This window comes from Neomonachus schauinslandi, chromosome 1, assembly GCF_002201575.2.
Source record: "Neomonachus schauinslandi chromosome 1, ASM220157v2, whole genome shotgun sequence".
Taxonomy (NCBI): domain Eukaryota; kingdom Metazoa; phylum Chordata; class Mammalia; order Carnivora; family Phocidae; genus Neomonachus; species Neomonachus schauinslandi.
Genome location: NC_058403.1, coordinates 155,531,304 through 155,554,952, shown reverse-complemented (window position 1 = coordinate 155,554,952; position 23,649 = coordinate 155,531,304). Strand labels below are relative to the sequence as shown.

General features: G+C 44.3%; 1 protein-coding gene across 1 annotated transcript in view; it reads left to right on the top strand.

Annotated features, from left to right (window-relative positions):
* ALDH1L1 (aldehyde dehydrogenase 1 family member L1) overlaps positions 1-23,649 on the top strand; it is a 103,998-nt gene that overhangs the window by 38,193 nt on the left and 42,156 nt on the right. Inside the window, exons 8-11 of the mRNA XM_044912678.1 lie at positions 1,008-1,145; positions 3,240-3,365; positions 6,764-6,855; positions 22,301-22,452. Of these exons, the coding sequence (XP_044768613.1) occupies positions 1,008-1,145; positions 3,240-3,365; positions 6,764-6,855; positions 22,301-22,452 (508 nt within the window). The remainder of the gene's footprint in view (positions 1-1,007; positions 1,146-3,239; positions 3,366-6,763; positions 6,856-22,300; positions 22,453-23,649) is intronic.

The window sequence follows — 23,649 nt, the reverse complement described above, 5'->3', positions numbered from 1 at the left end:
TTGTTCTCATTGATTTCCATGAATTGTTTAAGTTCTTCTTTGATTTCTTGGTTGACCCAAACATTCTTGAGCAGAGTGGTCTTTAGCTTCCAAGTGTTTGAATTTCTGCCAAATTTTTTCTTGGGATTGAGTTCCAGTTTTAGAGCATCGTGGTCTGAGAATATGCAGGGAATAATCTCAATCTTTTGGTATCGATTGAGACCTGATTTGTGACCCAGTATGTGGTCTCTTCTGGAGAAAGTTCCATGTGTGCTCGAGAAGAATGAGTATTCTGTTGTTTTAGGGTGGAATGTTCTTCAAGCTATATTTCTTGTAAAATATTTTGAGTCCCACCCCTGGGCTCACAGAGATCCCAAGTCCAGCTCTGACTTTGACTTGGCCCTAGTGGAGAGGGGCAGTATGCTTAGGCCAGGGTTTGGGCAGTGGCATTCTTCAGATGCTGAAGATGGTGAGCCCTGGGGCTCACAGGCTCTTGAGAGGCACTGGGAGTTGTTGGCAGGACTGTGAGTGGGGACCTTCATCTGTTCCCCACAGAGGGCAGTCCTGTCCTCCACAAAGCTTCAGACTGTCCAAACCCCTGACTGCTGTCCAGCTGCCCAGACTCTGTCCAGGAGTCTCTCTCCTGCCCTCATCACCACAAGAGTCTTTGCAAAGTGACCAGTGCTTGGTGGCATCCCCAGGGCACTCTGTGATGCCTTGAGCGTATTTTCTCCTGGTGTCTGTCTGCCTGAGATCTGAGGCCAAGGGCCAGTTAGTAGGGTCTAAAGGACGTCCAGGGCTTGAGGGCTCCATGAGGCCTCCAAGGCTCCTCCAGGTCTTGTTTGTGCCCCTAGAGGCAGAGTTCTTGGGTTTGCAGTTCTTGCGTTGTGGCTGCCCTGGCCCCCTCCTTCCTCTCCCTGGCCCTGCCTGGCCCCCCTTCATCCCTTAACCCTGCTCAGACTTGCCTGGGCTGCCAGCAGTGGGAGGCTTTTTCATCCACCATCTTCTGGTTTTCCTGTCCTCAACAGAAGCTGACTTTCTTCAACTCAACGCTGAACACTGCAGGCTTGGTGCCCAAGGGAGAAGATTTGCCCATCCTGGGAGCCCATCGGCCAGGGGTAGTCACCAAAGCGGGACTCATCCTTTTCGGGAATGATGACAGAATGGTAATGGTGCTGCTGTCAGTCACGTGTCTATACTGTAGGCTCCAGGGGCTCAGGTCTGGAAGTTAGACCCCCAGGCTGCTCTGGAGAAAATGGGAAAATGAGACTGCAGGCTCTGGGAGTCTGGAAAACCCTATGTTTGTACTTTCCTGTTCTGGGAAGGCTGGCCCCTTCCTTGCTCTTCCTGACCAGGCTCCTCAGCCAGAGCTGGGTGCCCTGTGAGGGTACTGGAATCAGGGAGAGGCCCTGTCCCAGGGGCCCTGAACTTGGAGCCTCATTTTGGTCCAGCAGAGTGTCCAAGTGCCACTGGGTGTGGTCACTGAATCTCTGTGCCTCAGTTTCCTTCTTTCTGAACAGGGACATCATGGTGAAGAACCCTTGAAGCCATGCTGGGCACACTCCATGCCCTGACTCACGTTAGCAGACTCTGCGACTCTGAGTAACAGCTAACATTGATGGAGTGCCTTCTGTGTGCCTGGGCACTATTTTAAAACAATTTATTAAATTTGATTTTCCCAACAACTGTATGAGATATGTATTATACTCATTTTACAGAAAAGAAAACTGAAGCAAAGAGGTTTAAATAACCCTCCTAACATCACCAAGTTAGTTTGTGGCAGAGCTGGAATTCAAGCCCTAAAATTCTGGCTCCAAGGCCCACCTCTTCACCACTAATACTTACTCCGTCCAGTGGTTGGCAGGTCTGGACCTTAAGATACTGGGGGCTGAGAAGAAGGAGTACAGGGAGGGGTCTCCAAGCACTTTGAGGATTTCAGCTAACCCTGTGGATGTTGAACCATTGGCTGCATCAGTGTGTATAGGCCAGATGGAAAGTGGAGCAGCTTTTCTGGGGCTTGGTGTGAGCTCACTCTGGGTGCCCACCCTGCTGTGCCCTGCCATTGGAGGGCCTGAGGCTGCCATCAGTGTCTGCAATTTATAGTGATCAGGTGTTTTAGGTATTCATGCTTGATACATGCAGTTGAAATATGCTATCTGTCTTGGGTCAAGTTCCCTAGAAGCAGCATCTGAGATAGGAGTTCTTGTGCATCTGATTTATCGAGGGAGTACTCTTGGAAAATCCCATACAACCTAGGTCTAAGCTGGGGCAGAGGACAATGATAAGCAAAGATATAGGGGTTCTGGAGTCTTCCAGCCTTTATCTCACCCAGTGTGAATTGCATCTGCTGATTATGCCCCTGCATGCTCACATCACTAAGTCCTCAGTTTCTGCTGCCCCTGGGGAAGGGGATTGGCAATGAGGCATAGTCCCTGGGTCTCTCTGTCTGTGGCTGTGTCTATCCAGCAACATCCATGGAGTAGGAAGGTGCAGATGTAGGCTGCTAATGGCTCACCCATGCAGCAGCTGGAGGATGGGGACACCATCGAAGAGGAGCTCTGGATAGGGGGGCACCAACTGCACCTTCCATGATGTCCACAGGACAGCAAAGCAAAGGAAGCAGCCTTGGCAGAGACCCTTGGTTGAAGCATCTTTCAGAAACTTCTAGCTGAGTCTGGCTGGGCTTTAGCTCACGGAAAGCTCCCAAGTATCTCCAAAAGGCAAAAGGGTGGAGATCAGGCAGGGAACCTGGCTCTAGTTATATCAGAGTGGATATAGAGTGTGCCATTCTTAGAAACCACTCTTGTCAAACACAGATGTGCTCGTCTGCTCCTCTTCCCACCTCTAGGCCCCATGGGACATCCGATGACCTTCACCAGATGTTTCCATGGGGTTTCTGGGAGATGTACTATTGGGGGATTAGTTGTTTTCTTGATTGACTTTCAAAGTCGTGATTGAATTATTTTTGTCTAATAAGTAGGCATTTTTATAGAAATAATAAAATCATTACACTTAAAAAGAAGTGAGAGCTTGGTGGGGGTGGGTGACCGGCAGACGTGAGCTCTACCATTCCCTCCGTGTCCCTAGGTTAGCCAGCACGCCCACTCTGAACGTCTCTCTTCCTCATTAATCTTGTGCCTTTCTTGTGGTGAGGGTTGGAGATGAAGTGTGTGGGGTGCCCAGCACAGTGCTCTGTGTGAAATTGCTCTTTTCCCTGAGAGGAGGGCAACCTTAGGTGCTGTGAAACCTTCTTTTTGCAGCTGCTGGTGAAGAACCTCCAGCTGGAGGATGGCAAGATGATCCCAGCCTCCCACTTCTTCAAGGGAGTGGACAGCAATGCCCTTGAGCTGACTGAGGAAGAGCTGGTCATGGCAGAGGCTGTGAGGGTAAGAGACCCCTCAGGGATTCTGTCTGATTGTGCAGGTTGTGCACCGCACATGTGTTTTTTGACTCATGCTCCCTGGAGTTGGGTGTGCACACCCTCAATGGATTTATGTGCTTACCCCAGGCACAGTGATGGTTCTGTCCTGTCTTGGGGTTTTCTGATGTCCCCTTACTCTCTTCTTCTGTCACTGGAGCACTGGGATTTGGCTGGCTGGGTCTGACTTTCCTAAGGACTCCTTGTCAGTGGTGGACAAATGAAGCAAGAAGCCCCTGGGTAGATGACAAAGGCAGGTGCCAAGTCCATGACACTTTGATGAGAATGTGTGCACTGTAACCTTCCAGAAAAGCTCCCTGAGAAGGAGTCTCTTGCACTGTGACCAGCATGGGCATCATAGTCAGGCAGACCTGGGCTCCAGTCCAGCTGCCCTGCATGATGCCAGAGAGCACTTCCCTCTCTGAGACTCAGTCCCTTCGACCACAAGTTGAATCAGTGGTCACCTCCTAGAGTCGTTCCTCGTCCTTCCTGCTCCCCCCACTCATCTCTCTCTCCTTGGGAGACATGGTATCGATGGCATTTAGCCTTATTGAATGGAAGGCGTTAGATGAATTTTCACTCATTCAATCATGTACTCAGTGACTTATTTAAGAAATACATATGGGCTCCTATCAAATACCAGGTGCTAAGTCAGACACTAGGAATATGACAATAAGCAGTGTCCCTGTTGTCATGAAGTGTCCCTTTCCATGGGGAAGAGAGCCAATGAACAGCCAAACATAAACAAGATAATTTCAGACAAAGAGAAGTGCCATGAGCTAAATAACAGGGTGATGGAAACAAGGTCCTTGGAGGCCGGAGGACGACTTCAGAAGGAATAATCAAGGCAGGCTCCCCTGGGCAGGAGGAGGGGAGGTTTGCCCTGAGAGGTGAATGGAGAGAGTTCTGGGGGAAGGAGAGATGTGTTTAGTGAAGGTGGGCCAGTTTGCAGCCACAATGGTGACCGTGGGTGTTGATGACAAGTGCAGGGGACAGGACTCAGCAAGGGAGGGACATGAGGAGCTGGCCTTGCTCCAGAGGGTACTGAGCACTTCCTTAGTAGAAAGCTAAATATTCTGAATGTCTGTAAAAAAAAGGAGAAAAAAAAAAAGCCTGTTCATTCAAAACTATTCTTGGAGCCACTGCTCTGGCCCCAGCCCTGTGCCCACTGGGGATTACTGGGTCAGCTGCTGGACAAATTGGCCTTCTGGAGCTTCCAGTTGAGTGGCACTCGGGGTGGGCTAAGGTTGTATGTTAAACCTGAGTTAGAACCTGCTACAACTGTGTCCTTCATCTGTGCACTGGGAAGAATAAACCCCACGCCCATGGGTGTTGTGAGTGGTAGAGGAGAGAACACATATGGAGAGGGTCCATTCAGCAGCACCTATGAGGACCTCAATAAATGTTGGCAGGGAGCCTAACGGTCATCAAAAGAAGCACATACTTGCAGAGTGTGTACCCATGTCATGTTCTAAACACTTCAGGAATGGTATTGTGTTTAATTACTGTAATAACTCCATGAAGCAGGTGTTGTTATTACCTTCATCTCCCAGCCGAGGAGCTGAGGCCCAAGGCGGGGTCACAGCAGATGAGCACAGGCCTGGGCTTGGAGCCAAGCTGGTGGGGCTGGAGTCCTGGCCTCCACTGCTGTGCTGCTTGCCACATGGCCTCGGTCATCCTTAGCATTGTTATCATGACACCTGTTGGTCATAGCTGGGCTGTCCCTTTCAGAATGCCTGGAGGCGACTGAGGGGGAGGGGAGGTCTGGAGGCAACTGAGGGGGAGGGGAGATAGCCAGGGAGGAGAGGGCAGTGTGGGGTGGTTGTGGCCCTGGTGTTGATGGAGAGAGCCCAGCCTAGTGGCGCTAGCAGGGGTCAGCTGTGTTCTCCATTCAGCAGACTCACCAAGTGCATGCCGTGGGCTGGAGTGGGCCGTGGGCAACAAGCCCAGCCAAACACCCTCCTGAGCCAGGGCTGTGCAGAGCACTGCAGGTGGCACAAATGCCACATTTGCTGAGCTCCTCTGTACACCAAATGCCCTTCCTGCCTCAGGCAAGACATCCCCACAGCCGTTATCAGCCTCTTGCACAGATGAAGAAGTAGGCATTGAGGGGCTGTCTACATCTCCATGGCTTGTCAGGAGCCAAGCTGGGGTCTGAGTGAGGCAGTGCGGCTTTGAGGTGCACTGCCTCTCAGAGGTTCCATACGCATCTTATAAGGGCCAGTGCATCTCGTAGGCATCATAGGATGGTACACCCATATATCAGCAGGTGACCTGTGGCCCCAGGCCACTTGAGTCTGAAGAGGGTAGCCCTTGCCAGCAGAGCAGTCAGTGAAGATTTCAGGGAAGAAGTGACACAGCAGTTGGCCCCAGAGGATGCCCAGGATTTAAACATGAGCTGGGGTTCAGAGAAGGGCATCACTAGTGGGCAAAGACCCAGACGGAGGCCTGAGGGCAGGCAGGAGTCCAGTGGGGCTATCCCCACTGGCTCAGCATGGCTGCTGATGGTCACACTGAGGATGGGAAGGGCAAATCACAACACCCTTCCAAGAATGAAAGAGCCAAGGAGAAGTTGGGTTAAGGGTGCCAGGGGGCTGGTCCTAACTGGACCTTCCCACCTCCATCTGGACCAGTGACCAGCCAGGCCTGAAGTTCAGAAAGAGTGTGAGGCATCCTCTTCTGTCCTGAGAGGCCCAACTGGGAACCCAGCCAGAGAACAGCCATCCCATCCTGACCCACTGGATGGTCTTAGAATTCTGGATGGTGTTGGCCACTGGCACTGCCCTTTCCATGCTCATCCATGGGGCTGGCTGGTGGGCACTGCTGCCCTCCACAGGCCCCAGGACAGAGGGGCATAGAACCAGCTATCAGTGAGAAGACCCAGGCCTCCTGAGCCCCATCAGTGTGCCTCATTTTTACCCTGAGAACCACCCCCACACTTTGCTTTCCCTTCCACAATGCAACATACCCAAACACCAGTGTCACTCTGGGGACCTCCCTTGGATGACAGCACCCAGGTGAGGCTGGGCATGAAGTGGGCTTGGGAGTAGCTGGTCCACAGCCACGCCCTGAGCTCTCCATGTCTGGTCTTCCTGCTGCCCCTGAACTGGTATGGAGATCCCAAAGAAGTTGGGGTCAAGGTGAGGTGGGCAGGAGGACAGTAGCTGAGCTCCTTGGGCTTCTACTTCCCCAAGGAGGCAATCGCTCCATTACCATGAGGCTCCTGAGAGCAGCAGCGCCTTGGAGTGGGCAGAAAGCCCAGCCTGGCAATAGGTGGTCCAAACACATATCAGGGGTTGCTCTCACCCCAAAGGTGCCTTCTCCCAGCTCCCCTGTGAGCCCTTTCTCATTGCATCTGTTTTTTAGAGTGCCTGGAAACGGATTCTCCCCAGTGTCCTGGAGGTGGAAGACTCCACCGATTTCTTCAAGTCAGGGGCTGCATCAGTGGACGTTGTGAGGTAAGGCCAGGAGTGGAGGGGTCCGGTCCCAGGTGTCTGTGGCTGTGTCACAAACCACACTAAAACTGAGTGGCAGGAAACAACCTCCATTTGTTATGTCTGTGGATCATTCAGATCAGGGATCCAGAAAGGACCCATGTGTATAGGCCTTGGGGGATCACCTTGAATGGTGATGGGTCAGTGGACTGGCAGGATCTGGAAGAGCAGGGAAGGGGTATCGTCCTCCAAGGTGGCTTCTCACTGCTGTGTCTGGCCATTGGGCCTGGAGGGCTGGCATCTGCTGAGGTGGCACTGCCGACTAGGCACCTATGTGTTGTAGCACCAGAGTGGCTGCTCTGGGATTTGGTGGCATTGTAGGTGGTGGCTTATGGCTCTGAGCATGCTGGTGCCAGCAAACAAGGCAGATGAAGACCAAGCCTGGAAGGTCACATGGCATCACTGCCACTGACCTGATTGTTCTCCGTGGTCACAAGCCTGTCCAGATTCAATGGCAAGAGCTGGGGCACTGGGACCCAGCCCTCAGTGGGAGGAGGATCAAACAATGTGCAGCTCCATCTTAAAACTGCCATAAGCTCCGACATCCCCAGTGAAAGCCAAAGTGTATAGGGAAAGGGAATGGGCAGCTAGGGATCACCATAGACTAGGTTAACCATTCTTCAACTTCATATGAATCATCCTGCTTTCCATTTAACAGTGGTAAGTTCTAATTTGTATAAAGGGAAAGATGTGGGATGTAGTAGAACATCTTTGTTTGCAAGCAACCGTAACTTAGTTCAGTCTGGTTTAAACAAAAAAGAACAAAAAAGCCAAAAGGATCATGATAGCTTTCTTAGGCATGGCTGATTACTCCAAAGACTCAAATTATGTCATTAACATTGTCAGTGTCTATTGCTTCATTTTGGGGCAGGATTTCTCTTCATAGTGACAAGATGGCTGCCCAGTAGCTCTGTTCTAATTTCTTGTGTTATCAGCATTTCCAGTCAAAAGGTGGTTGGTCTCTGACAGTTTCCACATAAGTCCTAGACTTGAATTTGACTGGTTCTGATGGAGTCCTGTGCCCCAGTAAGAATCAATTGCTGGCCAGGAGGAGGCATGCTCTGACCTGCCAGAGCTGGGTCACGTGCCCACCTCTGCAGCCAAGGGTTGATAGGACTACATTCAACCCACATCTCTAGAAAGAGAGGAGAAAGTTGTTCCCTTGGAAAGTGTCAATGCTGTTCCCAGAAGCAGGGGAAGTGGGTGTTGTGAAGGCAGAAGCAAAGATGTGTACCACACATGGAGAGAGGTTTCTTGTGCTTCAGGAAGGTGCAAAGGAAATTCTGTGGAGCTCACTTAAGTAGAGAAAAATTCATGTGTGAAATTAAGGAAGTATGTGCTATTGATACAGTGTTCAGAAGAGTGTCAGAAACACTCAACTGAGCTCTGCATTTGGGTTCCTTCAGTAGAGCTGTAGAGTGGGGAGTGCCAATCAGAGGAGTGCACTGATGAGGGAAAGGGATCCAGAGTGACCTAGGATATGTGAAATCTAGTCCCCTGTGAATGCAAGGGAAGACTTACGTGTTTCCAAGAACTTTGGGGGAAAAAAAACAAGGAGGAGGCTAACATTTGTGCTCTGAGGTGAGCCAAGAATGAAGCTGCTGTCTGACCAAATTGAAAAGTCCACCTGAGGCTGAATTGAGTAACGACAAGTTATCCTGATGAGAGGCCTCTCTCCTTTATTTTAATGATATTATAATAAAAAGCTTCATGCAAATAGTAGTTTGAGGAAGAGATCCATGCTGTGTACCTGGAGGAGATTCTGGGGAGGATCTTAAAAGGGGTTAATTCAGAAGAGTAACTATGATCATAAGAATTGGGGATATGTATTGTATCAGTTAGTTTTTGCTGTGTAACAAAGCACCTCAAAAGATAGTGGCTTAAAACACCACCATTTTTTAAGCTCATGGTTCTGTGGGTCAACAGTTTGGGCTGGGCTCAGTTGATCTGGGCCAGACTGATGTCAGCTGGGCTCACTTAAGTGTTTGTGGTCAGCTCCCAGGACAGCTGGGGGCTGGTTGGTCTAGGATGGCCCCATTAGAGGGCCAGTGCAGGCTTGTTCAAATGATGGTGAGAAGGTCCTAGGAGGCAGAGGGTCCAAGAAAGTACATCATATCTGCTGCATTTATGGCCAAAGCAAGTCATGGAGTTGGCCCAACTTCAAGGAGTAAGGAAATGGACACCACCTTCTAATGGCAGGTGCTCTAAAGGCTGGGACTACAGAAGGGGTGGAGCATTGTAGCCAGTTTTGCAACCTACCACACATTAAAAGGGCTGAAATGGGCCTGTATGCTTGGAAACCTTGGACACTACAGGTCTCTTATATCTCATTCTGATTTATGTGTGTGGTCAGTATGAAGAATAAAATCAGTGTTTGCTTTTTTTTTTTTTTTAATACTGCTCAGAAGAAGAATTTCAGACACCTGAGAAAATGATGTCCTGAGGACAAGCCAGAGCTGCCTAGAGCTTCTGAGCTGAGGTCAATTGGAGGATGCAGATAAAACTGATGCTTTTTTTGTTTTGTGAATACTTAAGAGCATATATCCTTTTGTTTCTATTATGGTAAAAAAACATATGAGATCCACCTTCTTAACAAATTTTTAAGTGTACATTCCAGTATTGTTAACTATAAGCACATGGTGTACAACAGATATCCAGAACTTTTTAATCTTTCATGAATGAAATTTTATACCCATTGAACAGCAAATCCCCACCCAGCTCCTGGCAACCATCATTCTACTCTCTGCTTCTATGAGTTTGATTACTTGATATACATTATATGAGTGGAATCATTTAGTATTTGTCCTTCTTTGACTGGCTTATTTCACAGCATAATCAGGTTTAAACGTGTTGTAGTATGTGACATGACGTCCTTCTTTTTTAAGGCTGAATAATATCCCATTGTATATCTACACCGCATTTTCTTTATTCATCCATTGGTGGACATTTAGGTTGTTTCTGCCTTTGCTCTTGTGAATAATGAATATGGGAGTGCACCTATCTCCTGGAGATCCTGATTTCAATTCTTTTGGGTAAATACCCAAAAGTGGGATTGCTGGGTCTTATGGTAGTTCTAATATTTTAAATTATTTATTTATTTAAGTAATCTCTACACCCAATGTGGGGTTCAAACTCATAACCCTGAGATCAAGAGTCATATGCTCCTCTGACTGAGCCAGCCACGTGCCCTTGGCAGTTCTATTTTTAATGTTTTCAGCAATATCAACACTGCTGTCCATAGTGGCAGCACCATTTCAGATTCCTACCAACAGTGCACAAGGGTTCCAATTTCTCTTTTAGCACTTAAAAAAAGACCATCCTCAGAGTTGTGAGGTGATATCTCATTGTGGTTTTGACATTCATGTCCCTAATGATTGGTGATATTGAGGATCTTTTCATATAGCTGTTGGTCATTTGTATGTGTCTTTGGAAAAATGTATATTTAAGTCTTTTGCCCATTTTAAATTGGATTATTTGGGGGGATTTGCTGTTGAATTGTAGGAGTTCCTTATATATTTTGGATATTAACCCCTCAGATATATTGTTTGCAAATATTTTCTCCCTTCCTATAGATTGCCTTACCACTCTATTGATTGTTTCCCTTGCTGTGCAGAAGATTTTTATTTAATGTAGTTCTACTTGTCTGTTTTTGCTTTTGTTGCCATGATTTTGATATAATATCCAAGAAATCATCACTAAAACCAATTTTATGAAAAAATTCCCTATATTTTCTTCTAGGAGTTTTGTAATTTCAGGTCTTTGATTAAGTCTTTAATCCATTTTGAGTTGATTTTTATTTATTTATTTATTTATTTATTTATTTTTTATTCTTATGTTAATCCCCATACATTACATCATTAGTTTTAGATGTAGTGTTCCATGATTCATTGTTTGTGCATAACACCCTGTGCTCTATGCAGAATGTGCCCTCCTCAATACCCACCACCAGGCTAACCCATCCTCCCACCCCCCTCCCCTCTAGAACCCTCAGTTTGTTTTTCAGAGTCCATCGTCTCTCATGGTTCATCTACCCCTCCGATTTCCCCCACTTCATTCTTCCCCTCCTGCTACCTTCTTCTTCTTCTTTTTTTTTTTCTTAACATATATTGCATTATTTGTTTCAGAGGTACAGATCTGAGATTCAACAGTCTTGCACAATTCACAGTGCTTACCAGAGCACATACCCTCCCCAGTGTCTATCACCCAGTCACCCCATCCCTCCTACCCCACCCCCCACTCCAGCAACCCTCAGTTTGTTTCCTGCGATTAAGAATTCCTCATATCAGTGAGGTCATATGATACATGTCTTTCTCTGTTTGACTTATTTCACTCAACATAATACCCTCCAGTTCCATCCACGTCATTGCAAATGGCAAGATCTCATTCCTTTTGATGGCTGCATACTATTCCGTTGTGTATATATACCACATCTTCTTTATCCATTCATCTGTCGATGGACATCTTGGCTCTTTCCACAGTTTGGCTATTGTGGACATTGCTGCTATAAACATCGGGGTGCACGTACCATTTCGGATCCCTACTTTTGTATCTTTGGGGTAAATACCCAGTAGTGCAATTGCTGAGTCATAGGGTAGCTCTATTTTCAACTTTTTGAGGAACCTCCATACTGTTTTCCAGAGTGGCTGCACCAGCTTGCATTCCTACCAACAGTGTAGGAGGGTTCCCCTTTCTCCGCATCCTCGCCAACATCTGTCATTTCCTGACTTGTTAATTTTAGCCATTCTGACTGGTGTGAGGTGGTATCTCATTGAGGTTTTGATTTGGATTTCCCTAATGCCGAGCAATGTTGAGCACTTTTTCATGTGTCTTGTTGGCCATTTGGATGTCTTCTTTGGAAAAATGTCTGTTCATGTCTTCTGCCCATTTCTTGATTGGATTCTTTGTTCTTTGGGTGTTGAGTTTGATGAGTTCTTTATAGATTTTGGATACTAGCCCTTTATCTGATATGTCATTTGCAAATATCTTTTCCCATTCTGTTGGTTGTCTTTTGGTTTTGTTGACTGTTTCCTTTGCTTTGCAAAAGCTTTTTATCTTGATGAAGTCCCAATAGTTCATTTTTGCCCTTGCTTCCCTTGCCTTTGGTGATGTTTCTAGGAAGAAGTTGCTTCGGCTGAGGTCAAAGAGGTTGCTGCCTGTGTTCTCCTTTAGGATTTTGATGGACTCCTGTCTCACATTGAGGTCTTTCAGCCATCTGGAGTCTATTTTTGTGTGTGCTGTAAGGAAATGGTCCAGTTTCATTCTTCTGCATGTGGCTATCCAATTTTCCAAACACCATTTGTTGAAGAGACTGTCTTTATTCCATTGGACATTCATTCCTGCTTTGTCAAAGATGAGTTGACCATAGAGTTGAGGGTCCATTTCTGGGCTCTCTATTCTGTTCCATTGATCTATGTGTCTGTTTTTGTGCCAGTACCATGCTGTCTTGATGATGACAGCTTTGTAATAGAGCTGGAAGTCCGGAATTGTGATGCCGCCAGCTTTGCTTTTCTTTTTCAACATTCCTCTGGCTATGCAGGGTCTTTTCTGGTTTCATACAAATTTTAGGATGATTTGTTCCATTTCTTTGAAAAAAGTGGATGGTATTTTGATGGGGATTGCATTGAATGTGTTGATTGCTCTAGGTAGCATTGACATCTTCACAATATTTGTTCTTCCAATCCATGAGCATGGAATGTTTCTCCATTTCTTTGTGTCTTCCTCAATTTCTTTCATGAGTATTTTATAGTTTTCTGAGTACAGATCCTTTGTCTCTTTGGTTAGATTTATTCCTAGGTATCTTATGGTTTTGGGTGCAATTGTAAATGGGATTGACTCCTTAATTTCTCTTTCTTCTGTCTTGTTGTTGGTGTAAGGGTTGCCACTGACTTCTGTGCATTGATTTTATATCCTGCCACTTTACTGAATTCCTGTATGAGTTATAGCAGTTTTGGGGTGGAGTCTTTGGGGTTTTCCACATAAAGTGTCATATCATCTGCAAAGAGTGAGAGTTTGACTTCTTCTTTGCCAATTTGGATGCCTTTTATTTCTTTTTGTTGTCTGATTGCTGTGGCTAGGACTTCCAATACTATGTTGAATAGCAGTGGTGATAGTGGACATCCCTGCTGCGTTCCTGACCTTAGCGGGAGACCTCTCAGTTTTTCCCCATTGAGAATGATATTCGCTGTAGGTTTTTCATAGATGGCTTTTATGATATTGAGGTATGTACCCTCTATCCCTATACTCTGAAGAGTTTTGATCAAGAAAGGATGCTGTACTTTGTCAAAAGCTTTTTCTGCATCTATTGAGAGGATCATATGATTCTTGTTCTTTCTTTTGTTAATGTATTGTATCACGTTGATTGGTTTGTGGATGTTGAACCAACCTTGCAGCCCAGGGATAAATCCCACTTGGTCTTGGTGAATAATCCTTTTAATGTACTGTTGGATCCTATTGGCTGGTATTTTGGTGAGAATATTTGCATGCATGTTCATCAGGGATATTGGTCTGTAATTCTTTTTGATGGAGTCTTTGTCTGGTTTTGGGATCAAGGTAATGCTGGCCTCATAAAATGAGTTTGGAAGTTTTCCTTCCATTTCTATTTTTTGGAACAGTTTCAGAAGAATAGGTATTAATTCTTCTTGGAATGTTTGGTAGAACTCCCTTGGGAAGCCATCTGGCCCTGGGCTTTTGTTTTTTGGGAGATTTTTGATGACTGCTTCAATTTCCTTAGTGGTTATAGGTCTGTTCAGGTTTTCTATTTCTTCCTGGTTCAGTTTTGGTAGTTGGGACATCTCTAGGAATGCATCCATTTCTTCCAGGTTATCTAATTTGCTGGCATAGAGTTGCTCATAATATGTTCTTATAATTGTTTGTATTTCTTTGGTGTTGGTTGTGATCTCTCCTCTTTCATTCATGATTTTGTTGATTTTGGTCATTTCTCTTTTCTTTTTGATAAGTCTGGCCAGGGGTTTATCAATCTTGTTAATTCTTTCAAAGAACCAGCTCCTAGTTTCGTTGATCTGTTCTACTGTTCTTTTAGTTTCTATTTCGTTGATTTCTGCTCTGATCTTTATTATTTCTCTTCTCCTGCTGGGTTTAGGCTTCATTTGCTGTTCTTTCTCCAGCTCCGTTAGGTGTAGGGTTAGGTTGTGTACTTGAGACCTTTCTTGTTTCTTGAGAAAGGCTTGTATTGCTATATACTTTCCTCTTAGGACTGCCTTTGCTGCATCCCAAAGATTTTGAACAGTTGTGTTTTCATTTTCATTGGTTTCCATGTATTTTTTTAATTCTTCTTTAATTTCCTGGTTGTCCCATTCATTCTTCAGTAGGATGCTCTTTAGCCTCCATGTATTTGAGTTCTTTCCGACTTTCCTCTTGTGATTGAGTTCTAGTTTCAAAGCATTGTGGTCTGAAAATAGGCAGGGAATGATCCCAATCTTTTGGTACCGGTTGAGACCTAATTTATGACCTAGGATGTGATCTATTCTGGAGAATGTTCCATGGGGACTAGAGAAGATGTGTATTCCGTTGCTTTGGGATGGAATGTTCTGAATATGTCTGTGAAGTCCATTTGGTCCAGTGTGTCATTTAAAGTCTTTATTTCCTTGTTGATCTTTTGCTTAGACGATCTGTCCATTTCAGTGAGGGGGGTGTTAAAGTCCCCCACTATTATTGTATTGTTGTTGATGTGTTTCTTTGCTTTTGTTATTAATTGGCTTATATAATTGGCTGCTCCCATGTTAGGGGCATAGATATTTACAACTGTTAGATCTTCTTGTTGGATAGGCCCTTTAAGTAGAATATAATGTCCTTCCTCATCTCTTATTACAATCTTTGGTTAAAATCTAATTTGTCTGATATAAGGATTGCTACCCCAGCTTTCTTTTGGTGTCCATTAGCATGGTAAATGGTTTTCCACCCCCTCACTTTCAATCTGGGGGTGTCCTTGGTTCTAAAATGAGTCTCTTGCAGACAGCATATCGATGGGTCTTGTTTTTTAATCCAGTCTGATAGCCTGTGTCTTTTGATTGGGGCATTTAGCCCATGTACATTCAGGGTAACTATTGAAAGATAGGAATTTAATGCCATTGTACTGCCTGTAAGGTGACTGTTACCGTATATTGTCTGTGTTCCTTTCTGGTCTATGTTGTTTTTAGGCTCTCTCTTTGCTTAGAGGACCCCTTTCAAGATTTCTTGTAGGGCTGGTTTTGTGTTTGCAAATTCCTTTAGTTTTTGTTTGTCCTGGAAGCTTTTTATCTCTCCTTCAATTTTCAATGACAGCCTAGCTGGATATAGTATTCTTGGCTGCATATTTTTCTCATTTAGTGCTCTGAATATATCCTGCCAGTCCTTTCTGGCCTGCCAGGTCTCTGTGGATAGGTCTGTTGCCAATCTAATGTTTCTACCATTTTTGGTTACATATCTCTTCTCCCGAGCTGCTTTCAGGATTTTCTCTTTGTCTATGAGACTCGTAAGTTTTACTATTAGATGTCGGGGTGTTGACCTATTTTTATTGATTTTGAGAGGGGTTCTCTGTGCCTCCTGGATTTTGATGCCTGTTTCCTTCCCCAAATTAGGGAAGTTCTCTGCTATAATTTGCTCCATTATACCTTCTGTCCCTCTCTCTCTTTCTTCTTCTTCTGGGATCCCAATTATTCTAATATTGTTTTGTCTTATGGTATCGCTTATCTCTCAAATTCTGCCCTCATGATCCAGTAGTTGTTTATCTCTCTTTTTCTCAGCTTCTTTATTTTCCATCATTTGGTCTTCTATATTACTGATTCTCTCTTCTGCCTCATTTATCCTAGCAGTTAGCGCCCCCATTTTTGATTGCACCTCATTAATAGCCTTTTTGATTTCTACTTGGTTAGATTTTAGTTCTTTTACTTCTCCAGAAAGGTTTTCTCTAACAACTTTCATATTTTTTTCAAGCCCAGCTAGTATCTTTAAAGTGATGATTCTGAACTCTAGATCTGACATCGTACTAATGTCCATATTGAGTAGGTCCCTGGCAGTCGGTACTACCTCTTGTTCTTTTTGTTGAGGTGATTTTTTCCATCTTGTCATTTTGTGCAGAGGAGAATAGATTAATGAGAAAACAAAATGCTAGTAGAGTAACAACGTCCCCAGAAAATATACTCTAAACAAATCAGAAAAGACCTGAAGCAGTGGAAAAAGAAACAGAAAGAGAGAAAAAAGAAAAAGATAAAGATAAAGATAAAAAGAAACAAAAACAAACAAAACAGAACAACAACAACAAAAAAAACCAGAATGTGATCAAATATGATCAGGCTGGTATATAGATCAGTGCCACACACTAGATTTGGGGTGTATTTTGGTCTTTTAGAAGAAAGTGCCTCCCAAAATTTTAAAGAAAGAAAAACTTATATATGTACAAAAATAAGGGTTGATATGATGAGGGGATGGAATATGACTGTAAAGATGGAAATTATAAAAAATTTTATAAAACGAATTGATAAGAAGTTGTTTGAAAAAAGAAAGAGAGGACTTAAAAAAAGAAAAAAGAAAAAAAAGGGAGAGAATGTGATCAGGCAGGGGAGTAGAAAAAACCATATACTAGAGATTTAAGGTATATTTTAATCTGTTAGAAGAAACGATCTCAAAATTTTAAAGAGAGAACAACTTATATATATATGCCAAAAATACGGGTAACTACTATGAAGGGATAGAATATGACTCTAAAAATGAAAAATAAAAATGTTTTTTTAAAAAAAGGGATTGATAAGATGTTGGTTGAAAAAGGGAAAAAGAAAAACTCAAAAAAAAAGAGAAAAAGAAAAAAAGACAGTTAAAAAAAAATTAACTTTGAAAGACTAAAGAATCATGGTAAAAAAGCCATGAATTCTATGTGCAGTAGTTCCCTAGCGCTGGAGTTCTGCCGTTCTCATTGATCGGTAAACTTGGTCTTGGCTGGCTGTTCTCGCTGATCTTCTGGGGAGGGGCCTGTTGCTGTGGTTTCCAAATGTCTCTGCCAGAGGCGGAATTGCCCTGCCCTTGCCCCCTCCCGGCTAAGTAATCTGCTCGGGTTTGCTCTCCAGAGTTTTTGTTCCCTGCGAGCTTTCTGTACAGCTTTGGAGGTGGAGAGTGAAAATGGCGGCCTCCCAATCTCTGCCCCAGAGGAGTCGAGAACTCGGGGCCCCGCTCCTCAGTGAGACCCCAGAGAAAAGCCGTCAGTCACTCCCGTCTCCCTGGTCTCCGGCCGCACTCCGTGCTCACCTGGCCTGTGACCAAGTGTTTCTATCTTTGGCACCCGACCCCGGGTGGAGTCTCCAAACCCAGCAGATCCCTGCGGTGCACTCCCGCGCAGCTCCTCCCGGGGGAGGAAGGTGAGTCTCCCCCAATCTGCCGCTTGTGGAGTCCCTGCTGGAAGAGCAGTGGCCTGACTGTGCCGCAGATCACAATTTATGGCAACCCTGAGCTGAGAGCTCGCTCCTTGGCTCCGTCTCTGCAGCTGGCTTCCCCACTCTGATACCTGGGAGCTCTGCTGCACTCAGACACCCCCGGTCTTCCTGTGACCCCGAGGGTCCTGAGACCACACTGTCCTGCAAGGGTTCCACCCCCGGCTTAGCCACTGGAGCGATGTCCCTCAGCGGAGCCGACTTCTAAAAGTTCCGATTTTGTGCTCTGCTGCTGTATCACTTGCCAGTAGCAGCTGATGGAGGCCCCCTCCCCCGCCATCTATCTTCCCAAATATCGCCTCAGATTCACTTCTCCGCACGTCCTACCTTCCAAAGAGTGGTCGCTTTTCTGTTCAGAGAGTTGCTGCTACTCTTTTCTTTGATCTCCTGTGGAGTTTGTAGGTGTTCAGAATGGTTTGATCCCTATCTAGCTGAATTCCTGGGACCAGAAGAAATTTAGGTCTCCTACTCCTCCACCATCTTGCTCCTCCCCCCATACATAATTAGTTTTTGATGTAGTGATCCACGATTCATTGAATCGTGTTTCCAGGAATTTTAAAAAATTCTTCTTTAATTTCCTGGTTGACCCATTCATTCTTCAATAAGATATTCTTTAACCTCCATGTATTTGTGGTCCTTCCAATTTTTTTCTTGTGGTTGACTTCACATTATAGCATTGTGGTTTGAAAATATGCATGGTATGATCTCAATATTTTTTTGCCAGTTGAGGCCTGATTTGTGACCTAGTATGTGATCTCTTCTGGAGAACATTCTATGTGCACTTGAGAAGAATATGTATTCTGCTGCGTTGGGATGAAATGTTCTGACTATAGCTATAAAGTTCATCTGGTCCATTGTGTCAATCAAAGTCTTTGTTTCTTTTTTGTACTTCTGCTTAGAGGATCTGTCCATTGCTGTGAGGGGGGTATTAAAGTCCCCTACTATTATTGTATTATTATCAATGAGTTTCTTAATTTTGTTATTAATTGGTTTATATATTTGGCTGCTCCCACATTGGGGGCATAAATACTTACAATTGTTAGATCTTCTTGTTGGATAGACCCTTTAATTATGATATAGTGTCTTTCTTCATCTCTTATTACAGTCTTTGGTTTAAAATCAACCAAGTTGTTTGTTTGATAAACAAAGAGTTATTGTTTGTGTGATATAAGGATTGCTACTCCAGCTTTCTTTTAATTTCCATTAGCATGACCAATGGTTCTCCACCCCCTTACTTTCAATCTGGTGGTTTCTTTGAGTCTAAAATGAGTCTCTTGTAAGCAGCATATTAATGGGTCTTATTTTTTTATCCATTCTGATACCCTATGTCTTTTCATTGGAGTCTTGAGTCCATTTACATTCTGAGTAATTGTTGAAAGATATTAATTTAATGCCATTGTATTATCTGTAAAGCCACTGTTCCATAGACTGTCTCTGTTCCTTTCTGATCTTATTTACTTTTGGGCTCTGTCTTCTTTCAGATGATCCCCTTTAATACTTCTTGCAGGGCTGGCTTTGTGTTCACAGATTCCTTTAGGTTTTGTTTGTCTTGGAAACTTGTTATCTCTCCTTCTATTCTGAATGACAGCCTTGCTGGATAAAGTATTCTTGGCTGATTTGCAACAACGTGGATGGAACTAGAGGGTATTATGCCAAGCGAAATAAGTCAATCAGAGAAACACATGTTTCATATGATCTCACTGATATGAGGAATTCTTTTTTTTTTTTTTATTTATTTTTATTTTTTTATTTTTTTTTTTAAAGATTTTATTTATTTATTTGAGAGAGAGAGCAAGCACATGAGAGGGGGGAGGGTCAGAGGGAGAAGCAGGCTCCCTGCCGAGCAGGGAGCCCGATGTGGGACTCGATCCAGGGACTCCAGGATCATGACCTGAGCCGAAGGCAGTCGCTTAACCAACTGAGCCACCCAGGCGCCCGATATGAGGAATTCTTAATTTCAGGAAACAAACTGAGGGTTGCTGGAGTGGTGGGTGGTGGGAGGGATGGAGTGGCTGGGTGATAGATATTGGGGAAGGAATGTGCTATGGTGAGCACTGTGAATTGTGTAAGACTGATGAATTACAGACCTGTACCTCTGAAACAAATAATACATTATATGTTAAAAAAGAGAGAGAGAGAGAAGATAGTAGGAAGGGAAAAACGAAGGGGGGGAATCGGAGGGGGAGACGAACCATGAGAGACTATGGACTCTGAGAAACAAACTGAGGGTTCTAGAGGGGAGGGGGGTGGGGAGATGGGTTAACCTGGTGATGGGTATTAAAGAGGGCACATATTGAATGGAGCACTGGGTGTTATACATAAACATTGAGTCATGGAACACTACATCAAAAACTAATGATGTAATGTATGGTGATTAACATAACATAATAAAATTTTTTTAAAAAGTTCTTGGCTGCATATTTTTCCCATTTAGCACACTGAATACATCATGCCCATCCTTTCTGGCCTGCCAGGTCTCTGTGGACAGGTCTGCTACCAGCCTATGTGTCTACCATTGTAGGTTAAGGACCTCTTGTACCAAGCTGCTTTCAGGATTTTCTCTTTATCTCTGTAATTTGCAAGCTTCACGATTATATGTTGGGGTGTTGACCTATTTTTATTGATTTTGAGGGGTTTTCTCTGTGCCTCCTGGACTTGAATGCCTGTTTCCTTCCCTAGATTAGGGAAGTTCTCAGGTAAAATTTGCTCAAATAAACCTTCTGCCCATTTCCCCCCCTCCTCCTCTTCTGGGACCCCTATTTGGGTATTATTTTGCTTTATGGAATCACTGAGTTCTCTAAGTCTCCCTTCATGATCTAATAGTTTTCTTTCTCTCTTCAAGTTCCTTATTTTCCATCATTTACCTTCTATATCACTGATTCTCTCTTTTGATTCATTCATCCTCATTTTTATAGCCTCCATTTGGGATGGTGTCTCAGTAATAGCATTTTTAATTTAGGCCTGACTAAGTTTTAATTCTTTTATCTCTACAGTACGGGATTCTCTAGTGTCTTGTTTGCTTTTTTCAAGCCCAGCTAGTATCTTTATTATTGTTGTTTTAAATTGTAGTTCAAACATCTTACTTATATTTGTATTGATTAAATCTCTGTCAATAAGTACTACCTCCTTTGGGGTGAATTTCTCTGTGTTGTCATTTGGTCTAGAAAAGAAAAGAAGAAAGAAAGGGAAACAACAATGACAAAAGAAAAAGCAAAAGAAACAAAACAAAAACAGAACTAAACAAAAACAAACAAAAAACAAAACAACAAGTTGGATCCTGGGTGTGTTTTGGTGTGCTTGTTAAAAGAAACTAGATGCCATGGGCGCCTGGGTGGCTCAGCCGTTAAGCGTCTGCCTTCGGCTCAGGTCATGATCCCAGGGTCCTGGGATTGAGTCCCACATCGGGCTCCCTGCTCAGCGGGAAGCCTGCTTCTCCCTCTCCCACTCCCCCTGCTTGTGTTCCTGTTCTCGCTGTCTCTCTTTGTCATATAAATAAATAAAATCTTTAAAAAAAAAAAAAAGAAACTAGATCCCAAAATAAGAAAGAAGCTGAAAGTTCACACCCCTCACTCCTCAGTGAGCCCTCACAGAAAAGCAGTCAATCACTTCTCTCCCCAGTTTCAGTCCAAACTCTGTGTACACCAGACCTGTCACTGAGCGTTTTTATCTCAAGCACATGACTGAATTTCAAAACTGCAAGTTTTATGGACTCCTGCAGCACAGACCCATGCTGTTCCTCCCAGGGGATGGAAGGGGGTCTCACCATGCTTCTGCCTTTGCTGGACCCCTGCCAGGAAGGTGGTCACATGACCATGCAGCAGTTCACAGTTAATGGCAACACAGAGCACTGTTTTCAGCCAGCTTCCCCACTCTTGTGCCTGGGAACTCTGCCACACACAGACACCCCTGTTCTTCTTGTGACCCTGGGGATCCTCAGACCATCCTTTCCCACCTGGGATTCTGCCCTGCTTCACCACCTGAGCACCTTTAAACCAGGGACATACCCCACTGTAGCAGAATTCTAGCTCTGATTTTGCTCTCTGTTACTTATAACACTTTGCAGTAGCCTCCTTAAGCAAGCCCCTCCCCCTCCACTGTATCCTCAGATATATCACCCCAGCTCAAGTCTCCACACCTCCTGCCTTCCAAAAAGTGGTCACTTTTCTACTTGTAGAGTTGCAGCATTTCTTTTCTCAGATCTCTGATTACTTTCACAGATGTTCAGAATGATTTGACAACTATCTAGCTATATTGAAGAGACAAGACAAACCTAGGGTCCCCTTACTCTTCCAACATCTCTCCTCCCCATGAGATCAGACTTTAATTTTAGATATTCTGGTATGTGTGTAGAAATATTTCATTGTTGTTTTAATTTTCATTTCCCTAATGATTAGTGATATTGAACATATTTTCATATGGTTTTTGCCATCTGTATTTCTTCTTTGGGGAAACATCTGTTCAATCTTTTGCCCATTTTTACTTGGATTGTTTTTTTTTTTTCTTAGTATTGAAATTTGAGGGTTCTTTATATATTCTGAATACAAGTCCTTTATCAGATATGTTATTTGGAAATATTTCCCCCAATGTGTGGTTTGTCTTTTCATTCTTTTAACAATGTCTTTCAAAGAGTATTATTAATCTCATATTGATTATTATTACCAGCATGTAGATTGTGTCATTTACTCATCAGAAACTGGTGAAGGAGCTATTACTATTCCAATTTTGCAGCAAAGAAACTGAAGTGCAGAGGAGTTTTTCACTTGCCCAAGGTCACAAATTAGTAAGTGGTGGAACCAGAACTCGAAACTGGGGCCTTCTGAATCCATGGACTGGGCTCTGAACCCCAGTTCTAAACTAATACTCACACTTTGGGTGTTGAGATGAAGGTCCGTTCTAGGAAACTGTTTGGCACCATAACCTCTGCAACTACAATGATGCGGTTTTGCCAAACCTCTTCCCATGCTCCCATTTTTCCATCTTCTTTTCTCCAGACTGGTTGAGGAAATGAAGGAGCTGTGTGATGAACTGGAATTAGAAAATGAAGATGTTTACATGGCAACCACTTTTGGGGACTTCATCCAACTATTAGTGAGAAAGCTACGAGGGGATGACAAAGACCACGAGTGCATCATTGACTATGTGAGTCCTGGGCCTTCCACATGGGCTTGGCCCTACAGATACCCACATCTGTGGATCCACAATGACACATGGGGGAAATCTGGACATCGGGAAGGCAGGGCACCTAAGAGCCCACCTTCAGTGTCCCAAGCTCTCCCTGGTAACCCTGGATACCCTGAGGGTGCCAGTGCAGTTAGGCAAATACAACAGAGGAAATTGTTATCTATAGAACAAATTCTGATCCCCAAGACATGAAACTAGGATATATTTTTTTATTTAAAATATTTTTCTAGAGAGAGAGAGATTGAGCATCAGCATGGTGGGGAGGGGCAGAAGGAGAGGGAGAGAAACTTAAGCAGGATCCACACCTAGCATGAAGCCAGACACAGGGCTCATGACCTGAGATCATGACCTGAGCCAAAATCAAGAGTTGGATGCTTAACAGACTGAGACACCCAGGGGTCCTGAGACTATGGTATTAAGAAGAGACTGGGATGCCTGGTGGCTCAGTTGTTTAAGTGTCTGCCTTCGGCTCAGGTCATGATCCGAGGGTCCTGGGATCGAGTCCCGAGTTGGGCTCCTTGCTCAGTGGGGAGCCTGCTTCTCCCTCTGCCTGCTTCTCCCCCTGCTCGTGCTCTCTCTCTCTCTCTCTCTATTTCTTTCTCTCTGTCTCTCTGACAAATAAATAAATAAAAAATCCAAAAAAAGAGAGAGACTTTTACAGAGTACTTCTCACCCTCCTCCTTTGGTGGTTTTTCCCAGTAGTGGCCTCATCTCTCCTGTGGCTCCAGCCCCTGCCAGATCACCCTGCCAAGACTCTAGTTCCTCTGGGGGACTCTAGACCCTAGTTCTGGTCCCACCACTTTGCTGTCCTTCTAGTCTAGTAATGTCTGGGACTGCCTGCTATTGTCAATCTCTGGGTCAATCTCTGGGTTGACTCATGGCCTCTCAGCTCTTTCATCACCTGTGAAACCAATTTCCTGCATTAAATTCCTTTTGTTGAAATGCCAAAAGAGGAAGAGAAAGAAAGGGAGAGAGGGAGATAGAGGGAGGTAAAGGGGAGAAAGAGAAAAGAAGGAGAGAATGGGGAATTGGGAATATTTTCCTATTAGCAAAACAAGTGATCCTTTACATTCAGCTTGTATATATGGAAGTGTAATGATACAATTGCAAATTATATATATATATATATATATATATATATATATATATATATATATAT